General features: G+C 27.4%; 1 protein-coding gene across 1 annotated transcript; it reads right to left on the bottom strand.

The window, feature by feature from the left end:
• Positions 1 to 652: 652 nt before the first annotated feature.
• On the bottom strand, positions 653 to 2,200 carry HO133_004162 (uncharacterized protein; the record flags this gene model as incomplete). The annotated part of the gene is made up of 7 exons (XM_037295081.1): positions 653 to 1,052; positions 1,107 to 1,202; positions 1,262 to 1,638; positions 1,697 to 1,767; positions 1,833 to 1,869; positions 1,922 to 1,941; positions 2,002 to 2,200. The coding sequence occupies 7 exons, from the start codon at positions 2,198 to 2,200 to the stop codon at positions 653 to 655; spliced, it is 1,200 nt and encodes a 399-aa protein (XP_037149128.1).
• Positions 2,201 to 12,290: the final 10,090 nt, after the last annotated feature.

Below are 12,290 nucleotides of genomic sequence, written 5' to 3'. Positions count from 1 at the left end.
TGAAGACTGCGAGAAAATTAAACCTCGTCATCTCGCGCGACGGCCAACTTCACCCCGCTCTCCCTTACTCAGACTGCAAGCGTCGCGATCGATGCACCGTCGACCGAAATCGGAGGGGGATCGTGGACTGAGACCCTCGTACCACCAATCCAAGAGCCTGACGACGGACGAGAAGAGTTCAACGAGCGGGTGGCAGATTTTGCTCGCGAGTCGGTAGAAGGTTTCCGCATATACATTCGTTGGAAAGAAAACGACACTTCTCCTTACAGCGCACAACTGTCACGGCCAAGACGTCTACCTGAAAGCAAGACTCCACTGTGCTTGGCTTTGGGCCCAAAGGTTTGTCCACGACTGGAGCGGGCTATCAAGCTCATCGACATGTAAGTCTTGATCGGCCGAGTAGCACCGAGTCTGTGCACATTTCTTGAAGTCACCTCTTGGTCCTGATGCCGGAGAGCATTGGGCTTGGTAATTGACTATAATTATAATTCTCGCTTGATGCTATGTACAATCATTCGACTAACTAGTGCACACTTTGGCTGCTATTAGTTAGTATATCGAACGGCCGTGATTCGTAAACGTGCTAACGATCCTGCATTGGCGGCCGTGCTTCGCGTCCCACGCCATCTTCGAGCCATCTCCTCATCCGTCACTACGACGACTGTGATGCCGTGTCCCTCGCTTGCAACTCCATCTCGTTCTTCAGATCCCCCTTCCTACTCGCATGCGCATCCGACTTCACCCACACCCGTTCCATATACTGCGGCGTCTGGGCCCGGCTCTGATGCGCCTGCACGCTGTACGAAAACGTCGGGTCATTCTGCTCCGCCTCCGGCGCCACAGATGAGCGGCCAAGCAGCGTGTCATCCGAAGGTGTCTTGCTGGGTCGCGGCCACACGCGCTCAAAGGCTTCCGGGTCCCCGTAGCGGCCGTGTCCTATCGACTGGGGTCCGATGGCGACGTGTTTCCAGTGGTTGGGTCGGAGCCATTTGAAGAATGGGCCGAGCGTTGGCATGCAGGCGGCGATTAGGGCGAAGTAGTGCTCGATGCAGCTGTGGGAATGGTTAGCAGTGCCTCTGCAAGGCAAGGTGAGGAAGACCACTCACAACAAGGTCACGACGCGGTATTGGGCGAAGGTGGCATCGGTCGTTCCTCGTGATTGGACGGCGAAAGCTACCCGGATTGCGCAGGCTATCGAGGCACTGGCATACGAGTTAATAACGAAGCCCGGGGCATTGCTCTAAGCGTGGCTGGGACTCACATCAAACCAGCTAAGAAGACGAAAAGCAAGTATATCCTCTGTGCCCACGAGATACGCAGCTTCATCACCATGGGGATGGGAAAGCCGAGGATGAGGGCATCGGCAACGAGATCAAGGCCTCCGATCGCGAAGGTAAGCTTGCCGTAGGCGAAACAGTTCATTGTCACCGTGATATCCCATTGTCGGTTCCGGACGTTGCAGAGGCCGATGACGGTGGAGAAGGCGACCCAATAATAGATGGTGCAGTAGACCATGAGGGCGTAGATCATGTATCGCAGCTTCGCTTGCAGCTGGAAAACTCGAAGGTAGAAGAGGAGGATGGATATCTTGACAAAGTAGTAGGATGCTGGGCAGGCGGCAAAGGTGGCCATGATCCACTGAATAGCGCCGTCAGCTCCTGAAGACTTGGTAGGACATCTAGATTGATGCACTGACCCAGAGGTACTGAGGAGTGTACGTTGTCATGGGCACATCCCATATATGCTTTCCTAGTCCAAAGTGCGTGGCTGAAAAGTGAATATCAGCACCGTTTTTCACCCGCTAGCAGGTGGGTTAAGGGATTGTCACTGACTCTCGATCACGAAAGAGCCGAAAATCGCCGTCCCGACCTAATTCAACTCATCAACTTTGTGGTCCCAATTGCTCAAAGTCTCTACATACAAAGGCCATAATGATGGTATCTTCGGTACGTTAGCCGGTTTAATCATATCAAAGAAACCGGTCACGAAAAGAGCACATACAATCATCCCAGCCGAGCCGCCAATCCGTCAAGAGCGTCCGGGAGATAATGCGCGCGCCCACAACCACTGTTGACACGACAAGGAGAATGACATTGCAAGCGATCAAGTTCGGCGCACGATTGATCGGGTCGATGAAGTTGGAATGAACACCTGGTGGTGGAGGGCCGGCAGGCACCGTTGGCAATATCTTTCCATCCATCTTGGAGATGAAGTACAGACGATGCTCGTGGACGGAGATTTGGAGTTGGTCAGGAAGGGGGGGAAGTCGGAAGAAATAATGCGGGGATAGGGCAACATTAAAGCTTGCGAGGCTGCAAGCCAGGGCGCAAGAGACATGAGGAGAAACCTGGGGTTAAGATTATGCTCATTGACATCTTTTCCCCGAATGGAGCGGTAAAGCACGATGTATGCAAGTCGGCCGTTGGTTAATGGGACCGGAATGTTTCATATGCGACCGGAATGAGGAAATTGCTACATCGGTTAGGTATATATGATGATGGTGGTGGCCTGTGGGTCTTGGATCTCAGGAACCATCATGAAATGGCTTGCTGCTAGCTCCGATGTGGTCAAATGCCGATTCGAAATGGAAGGTCGAAGCATAATTCTCATGTAGGAAAGTAGAATCATGGGACGATGCGAGCGGGAAGTACAGTAGTTGATGATATACAGCCGCCATTGGCGCGGCTGAACACTCTAAGTCTCTAAGGCTGTCCAGTGTCCCCTTGGCTTGGGCTATTTCGCGGAAAAGAAGGCACAGGCAGCGGGAAGATGCATTTACTTTTTTCGCTATTTTTTCCATTCTTTCTTTTCCACACTCTGCCAATCATGTTCAAGCAAAGACTGGAAGTCTCCGTGACATCCGCGCGGACACCATTAAATCAACCTTACTTCCAATTAGTTATCTCATCATTGTGTTGACGGGAGATTAAAGTACGACTAATAATGATCCAATCAATAATGTTATAATTTCCCATGGTAAGATGTTGAAAGACCCTGAATTGTGCTTGGCCAATTAACCTCTTCTCGCCTTTTCTCATTTGGCGCGCAAAATCCTTTCGTGAGTGGCCATATGGCAATGGTGTCGCCAGTCCTGAAAAGAAATTCCACGTGTTTGCTGTCGCTGGGTTTACCAGCCAGGGACGCAGTTATATTGTGTTATGACCCCTGAAACTTGCTCGACTATTGACATGATCTGAGGGGCTGTTGAACTTATCCGCCACCTCCGCCTGCTAAGGGCTAGGGGTTACCGTCACCACCGTCATTGCGGGCGCTTTGACAATATGCATGCTTCGAGCCAAGATCCTGTCATATCCTACCTAGCATCGGATCTAGCACGCGAAAGACTACTGAATCCAGGCATTATCCAGTAGATGCGCTGACTGGCTTACCTGTTATCACTAGGAAACGCAGTTTACTAGGAAATGCAGTTTTTTTAAATCCGATAAATCCGGCGCAACACCAAAATGCCTACTTCTCACCAAAATTCTATGATAACTGGGTATAATAATGATATATATCTTACGGTCTACATAGGCATATAGCTACTTCTATAAGTTAAATTCATTATAGCAAGTAAGTCTAGTTACTATAGAGTAGATATTAATATTAAATGTAATATTTACTCGCTAGTAGCTAAGCGAGCTTTTTCGTCTTTAGCTAATCTATTACCTCTTATTTAAGACCGCTTAGTCTTAAACTCGAATAATAGATAGTAGTATATATTAATCACGATGTCTATGAGTATAAAGCTTCTATAATTACTATAGAGTTATAACTATTAATTAAAGAGTAAGCTATAGTTAAGATAGATAATTCTAAATCTTTTTATTAATTATTACTTAGTCAGTAATAAACTAATTTAAGTTATTTTAATTCTAAACTATACTATAGAATATACTCTATAATTTAAAGTCGTTAGATAGCTAATTTAGTATCTATACTAAATTATTAATATAAGCTCTTAAGAGTATCTAGATATGCTAAGAGATATATATATACTAAATTACGCTAATAAATCCTACAATTTAAAAGATTTTTTAAAGATATTTAGATATTCTATCTATTCTATACGCTATTATTATTACCCCGCCTATCAATTATAAATTAAATTACTTAGAATCTTTAGATTATTATCTATTAGATTATCTAGATTATCTAAATTATCGATTATATTAAATAATATTTAAGTAAAATAGATATACTTATTAATTAGCTATCGATTTACGATATTAATAGATTATTTTTTAATATTAAATACTATAATAAATATTATATTAAGGTTATTCGTATTCTTCTTCGCGAGATTACTATATTAGCTATAAAGTCTAAAATAACTATAATTATAATATTTAATAAGCTATATATTATATATATTATCTATATAAAATAAAGAGATAAAGCGAAATTAATAAACTAAGAAATAGATTTAAATAAATATAACGATTTAATAAATAGCTCTAGAACTAATACTATTAAGTTAATTCTTTTTAAATACTATATATAATATTATTACTTCGAAGCTCTCTTTAATATTAATTCTAATATTATAATATTCTTTTTAAGTAAATCTAGATAATTTAATTATACGAATTTAAAGTCTATTAATAAAGAGAAGAATATTATAATAGATAATAATAAAGATAATATATTAATTAAATAAAATAAGTTATTAATTAGAAATATTTAGAAGATTTCTTATAAGAGCGTAATTTACTAGCGGTTAGCTAGCGGATATAGACTATAAAAGACGTAAGATCGTTATAAGATTTAATAGTATATTTAATAATAGAACTAATCTCTAAGAAATATTAAAACTTTAAAGTATATAAAATAAACTTATATTCGTTAAGTCTCTAGATATATAAGATATATTATTAAAATTAAATTCTAAAAGAGACTTTAATATAATATATATAATATTAAAGTCTTAGCGTAAGTAGCGCTAAGACTTATAATAGTATTAGATTTAATAATTACCTCTCCTTCTAGATTCTAATTTCTAGACGCTTAAATAAATAGAACGCTTATTAAAAAACCTTTAAATTCTAATAGAGAAATAAGGGAAAAGAGTTAATCTATTATAATATCGTTTTAATAACGCGATAGAATTAACTATTATACGTTATAGACGCGCTATTAATATATTATATAATAATATTAATATTATCTCGAGAATAATATTACTTCTATAATATTAATTAATAATAATTTATAGTAAGTTAACGCGCTTAATATTAGCGTTTTTATAGCGCTAATTAATAACTCTTATAGCGAATAAATATTTAATTTAAGAATTTATAATAAAATCTTAAAACTCTAATAGATAAAAGAAGATAAAAGAGTTACTTTATAGATAACGTTATTTTTATAGCGTATAGCGCTAATAGCGAAGTAACGTAGTAATAATCTCTATTATAAATATTTAAAGAGAGTAACTAGTAGAATAACGCGTCTACGATAATACTTTTAATTATTAATTAATAATAATAATAGAATAATAACGATAATTAGATAATATAACTTTATAAATAATAGCGAAATATTATCGCGTTACTAATATCTACGTTATTAGATACTATTCGCTAATATTAGCACTACGATAAAGAATATAAAAATCTTCTTTAGATTATTTATTTTTATTCTTTATAACTTCTAATATTTCTCTTATAAATACTTACTCTAGCGCTATAACGTTAATATTAATATTAATATAAATATAATATATCTTATTATATTAGTAATCTATCTCTCTTTACTATAAATATCTTACTATAATTAATTACGTTAATATATAAACTAATAATTTTATAATACTTTTTTTTAATAATAATAAAACTTTAATAGTAAGTATATAGTTATATCGCAGATGCGATTATTAACCTCTAACTATTTCTACTATTATTACTTTATATACGTAACTACTAATAAGTTCTAATATCTAATTTACTATATAGAACTTACTTTTATTAAAATAACGATTTATATATTCGAGATAAATCTCTTTTTTATAATAATTATAAGATCGAAAGATATAATATTAATCGCTATATTGAAATCCTCTTATATTTTTAAATATAAATAAAATAATTAATATAACGCTATCGCCGCGCTAGATAGTTCTAATAAATATCTTATTAATAGATTAAACTCGATAAAAAGATTATCTAATAGCGTAAATTATAGAAGTATATAATAGTAATAATTTCGACCGTCTCTATTATAATTATAGATTTTTAAGATTAATTTATAACGATAAATAAGCGCGTAGTAAAGTTAAAAAAAAATTATTAGAAAAAGAGCTCGAGAGCCTCTATTAATATATAGCGAATATCGAAAAGTATTAATTCGAAGATTATATTTTAATTAACTTCTCGTTAGAGTAATAAGTTAATAAATTTAATTTAGTATTTAATAATAAAATAGCGAAGAATATTTAAATAATAATCTTTTTTTAATAGTAGCGTTAATATAAGATCTTTAGATAGTTCTTTAATAATTACTCTAGATAAAAATATATTTATATTAATAGTATATATTTTAATACGATATATTCTTTTTATAATAGAGTTTAGTAGATAGCTAAATAATATAATTATTTAATTAATTTATATCTTAATAGTAGTAAATATAAAGAAATATACGTATAATATAAGTATTATCTAGAAATATATCTAATCTAGTCGATATTCATATCGATATTTATATTTTATTTTATCGCGTTTACTTATTCGTCGTTAATTTATATAATTAAGTAAGCTCTTTAATAATAAGAGACTTATTCTTATTTATTACTTAATACTTTCACTTATTATTTATCTATTTATAAACTTAAATTAACTCTGTTAAAAAAGGTGACATACTCGAAAGAGCTTAATCGAGATGATATTCATATTTCAACACGACCCTTGAATAGAGTCGCGAAGAAGCGAAAGTGAGTGCGCAGTCAGATCAGCGCATCGCAACTCTGCTACTCAAAATTGGTGCGAGTTCTGCGACAGCCGGAATCGAACTGGCGACCCTGCTTCTTGGCAAGGCGGAATTGTTCTGGATCTTTTCGAAATCTTTCCCACTCAGCTAACCGGGCTCATAACCTGTTAAAAAAGGTAACATACTCGAAAGAGCTTAATCGAGATGATATTTATATTTCAACAAACTCGCTAATATTAATAAGTTTATTATTTAATAATTATTGATTATACTTTTTATCTTAACTAGTCTATTTAACTTTATATTAAATATCTTTTTTATATTTAATCTTATTAATAATTTCTTTAATCTCTTAAAGCTTATTATTATTAATAAGCTTAAAAGTCTATATAAAGATATTCGCTATATTATTATAATCGCGATTATAATAAAACTTAAATAATAATATATAAAAGATATTATAAATTTTATACGTTAAGAATAAAAGTAGATAGTATATCTATACTTGTATTTAATCTATAATTCGAAATAATCTTATAAATTTATAAGATAATTTTTTATTTAGGCGTTTCTATTTTAGATTTTTAGTTACTAGTATTATTAAATTATTTATCTTATAATTTTAAGATTAATATATTTTATTATAGTATTTAAATTAAATCGTAATAGCGCTATAAAGATACTTTATTATCTTATTTCTTAATACTTATAACTTTTTTATTCTATTATTTATAGCGAATATCTTTCTCTTAATAAAGTTATTCTTAATCTTTTAATAAATTTTAGAATAATATTTATATATTAGAAAGAACGATATCATTTTAATAGAGAAATATTAATTATTTATATAAGCGAACTCTATTATTAATAGTTATTTTATTTAAATATTTTATTTATTATTAGCGAATACGCGTAAGAAGTATTTTAATATTTAATTTTAACGCTTAATTTACTCGTTAATTTATAAATAAAAGATAATATTTAAATATCGCTTAATTTTAGAATAAAAGTAAATAATAAATTAGAAGCTATTAATAAATATAGAGCCTCTATTATTAATAATATTATTTAATATATTATAGTAATATATTATTTTAAAATAAAATATTTTCGCTAGTTAAGCGATATCGATCGTAATAAATATAGAAATATATCTTATTATTTTTATAAATTAATTTATTATAATTAGAATAATATCGTAAATAATATTCTTATATTTACTCGCTAATAAGTTAATAATAAAATCTATAGAAATTTCTTTTTATAGCTTAATAGCGATAAGAAGCGAATTTAATTTACTATAGAGACGATATCGCGAAGCTTTAGTTTATTAATAAATATTATATATCTTAATATAGTTAATAACTTATTTTAAGCTCTTATTTTAATAATATTTATAAATAAATAATTTATATATCTTTATAGCGTTAAAGTATTTAAATAATAAATTATTATAATATTTATTAATAAGCTCTTTTCTTAAGACTTTATCTCTAGAAATATAAAGATAATTATTATATCTTAATAATCTTTTAAAATTTAAGATTTATATTTAATTACGTATACGCGATACTTAATTATTAACTTATTAATATTAATTTAAAAAGAGCTTATTTAATTATTATAAGTTTATAAATCTTAAATTAATATTTTTATTAGTCTTTAAAATACGTTATAAGTAATCTCTTATATAATCTTAAATTTTCTTTTAGAAATAATTATCTAAATATTAATAATATAAAATATAAGCGCTATTATTATTATAATCTTTTTATTTCTTTATAACTACTTATTATTAGTTTAAAGTGTAAATTTATTTTATAATATTAATAATAATTTAATATTTAATAGCGAAGTTTTTTTATAATTAAAGCGTCGCGATAGCGAATTAATAGAGTTTAATTTATTTATTTAATAAAAAATCTTAAAGTTATAAATAGCTAACTTTAATATTTAATAAGCTTATTTAAAGTTTAATTTCTTCTATTTTATAAAGCTTTTAAAATTATTATAATTTATTAAAATCTTAATATAAAACGTATTATCTTTTAAATAGTAATATTATTATTTTATAAATACTATAATAGCGAGTAGCTCTTAATTATAAATCTTATAGTTTTACTTTATAGAAATTATTTTCTTAGATTAAAATACTATTAATTATTAATAATTATTTTTATTTAATTATAAAAGTATAATTCTTATATTAAAGTTAGAAGTATTAATTTTAAAATATAACTTTAAATTTAAATCGTAATAGTGTAGAAATAGCGTAGTTATAAAAGTATTTCGAAGTTATTAAAACGCTAGCTTAACGCTATCTATTCACTCTAGCGATCTAGATTTTTTATTATTTTTACTCTCTTTAAATAAATTAATAAATAACGCGACTATACTAAAATAGCTATAGATAAATTATTAATAAAAATTAGCAAAGCCTAAAAAGACTTATATATCTTAATAACTTTTTAATTTTAATTACTTCTTAATAATAGTAATATATTTTTAATTTATCGCGATATCTTCGATAAATATAATAAATTTTAGAAATTTAACTTATTCGATATAGAATTAATACTTTTTAAGATTAGTATATAGTTAAAACTAGCGTAAACGCTTAAGTACTTATTTAATATATCGCTAATACTTCGCTAAATTAATATTATAAATTAAAATATTATTTAAATATATTATATATATTATATTTATTAGATTTATAAAAGCTCTATTAATATATATTTAAAAAGTTATTAATATATTAATAAATTTAAAAGATATAATTAAATATTCGAAATAATCGTAATAACTACGAAACGCTATTTTTTATTTATTATCTTTTTTAATTTAAATCTAATAATAGATATTTTTAAGATCTAACTTTATAAAGATTTTAAATCTATATAAATAATTTAGAGTCTCGATAATTAGAGATAGCGAGTATCGATTTTTAATAATTATTATATTTAGACCTCGATAATTAATATAAAAATAAAGCCTCTTATTCTTTTTAAGAATAAAAAAAATTAATACTTTAATTAAGAAAGTTAAATAGCGAATTTAATCTTTCTAAAGAGAATTCTTTAAATAGCGCTATAACTTCGTTAATTTCGTTTAAAATAAATTATATAAGAGATTATATAGCGATTTTTTATCGCTTTTAATCTTAATAATATAATCTCTCTATTTAAGCGTAGATAAGATCTCTATTTTTTTATTAAAAAAAATATTATTAAACTTTAATAATTTCTAAAAAAGCTTTAAATTATATTTATTTTTCGATTTACTTTATATTATCGCGATATATATAATCGCGAATATATTTAATTTCTATTTAATAATTTAGATAGATTTAATTAATTTTTTAATTTATAATTTATTAGCGTTAATTTAAAACTATTATTACTTCGTTATTAAATTTAATAATATTTATAATTAATTTAGCTTAAATATATTTAATATAATATTAAAGTCTTTTTAATTAATAGTATAGAAGAGTATATTATACTCTCTACTTTAATTTTAATTATTTATTAACTAATAGTTAAGCTAATACGCGCTATAGTAATATATATTTTAATTACTTAATATTTTTAATTATAATAAGATAATATTATAAAATTCTAAATCTTATTAAATTATAAACTTTTATAAAATTAAATTAATATATATTTTAATATCGAATAGAGTAATAAGTTATCTTTATTTATTCTAAAGCTTTATCTATTTCTTTATAAGAATAGAAGAAATTATCTTTATTAATTATTATTCTTATCTCACTTCTAAAGCGATTATAAGATTTAATCTTTTTTTATTAATATTATATCGATATTAATAATAGATAATTTATTAAGATTTAGATATTTAGATATCTAATAACTTTATTTATTATAATAAAAATAATTATTCTTTTTATAATTAGAGTTAAAGAATTTAACTTTATATTTTATATTATTCTCTTAAATATATATTATTTTAACGCCGTTATTCGAAATTAATTTAGACTTCGAAATTCGCTTCTCTAAGAGCTTATTCTTAGTAAATCCTCTTAAAAACTTTAAATAGAAATCGCTATTAAAGCGTATATATTTTAAAATCTTTTTCTATATAATAGTCTAGATAAGAATTTCTTCTTATTATCTCGATATATTATTAATACTTAAAATCTTATTTTTAAACTCTAATTTAAGCTTAATTAAAAAGAAATTAATTTAATATTTTTTAGAAAATAAGAGTAAATAAACTTTTAGCTTTTTTAGATAGATTTTAAAAATAAATATCTTCTAATTAAAGCGATATTTAGTTTTCTTTTATTTTTTATAGATAAGAAGATAGCGATTTATTAGATTTATAACTAAATTAAATAGAAATTACTTAAAGAATTTAAAAATTATATTTCTTAGATTATAAATTTAATAATACTTATATTATTAAATATTAAAGTTATCTTCTAAGAATTATATATAATAAATAATTCTAATTTAATTAATAATAAAATACTTAGAACTTATAAGAAACTTAATTTTAATTTCGCGGAATTAGCGTAGATACTTTTTCTCACTAATACTCTTATAAAAATATATTCTTTTAAAATAAAGTATTTTTATTTTAATTAATATATTTATTAAAAACGCGATAATAATTAATATAGATAAATCTTCGCTAATTATAAATAATAAATTAATATTATAAAGCTCGCGATTACGAGCCTCTAATATAGCTAACTCTTATTTTTATTTTAAGTAATAATTTTTAACTCTAATAATTATAAGATATTATTTTATAGTAAGATTTTTTATTAATAAGAAACTTTCGAATTAGTTATCGACGCTATAGTAATTATTAATATTATTTTTATTATTTATTATATAGTCTAGAGATAAACTCGATATTATAATAATAATAAATCTTTTTCTTTAAAAGATAGAGAGATTAAAATTATAAAAGCGTAATTTATTAGTAATTAGCTAGCGAATATAGATTATAAAAGATATAAAGTCGTTATAAAATTTAATAATATATTTAATAATAGAACTAATTTCTAAAAAATATTAAAACTTTAAGATATATAAAGTAAATCTATATTCGCTAAGTCTCTAGATATATAGAGTATATTATTAAAACTAGACTCTAAAAGAGACTTTAATATAATATATGCGATATCGAGGTCTTAGCGTAAGTAGCGTTAAGGCTTATAATAGCATTAGACCTAATATTTCTCTAAATTATAATTTTTTAGATTTAGACTTTAAAAAAGCGTTAAAAAAATTAAGTAATTAGAGAATATATAATAATTAAAGAATATCTAATGAATTTAATTAAAGATTATTTCTAGCGAATAATCTTATTATACGTATATTAGTAAT

Source organism: Letharia lupina (assembly GCF_014066315.1).
Source record: "Letharia lupina isolate WasteWater1 chromosome Unknown contig_19, whole genome shotgun sequence".
NCBI classification, from domain to species: Eukaryota; Fungi; Ascomycota; class Lecanoromycetes; order Lecanorales; family Parmeliaceae; genus Letharia; species Letharia lupina.
Note: the sequence above shows the minus strand (reverse complement) of the source record. Positions and strands in the feature narration are given on the sequence as shown.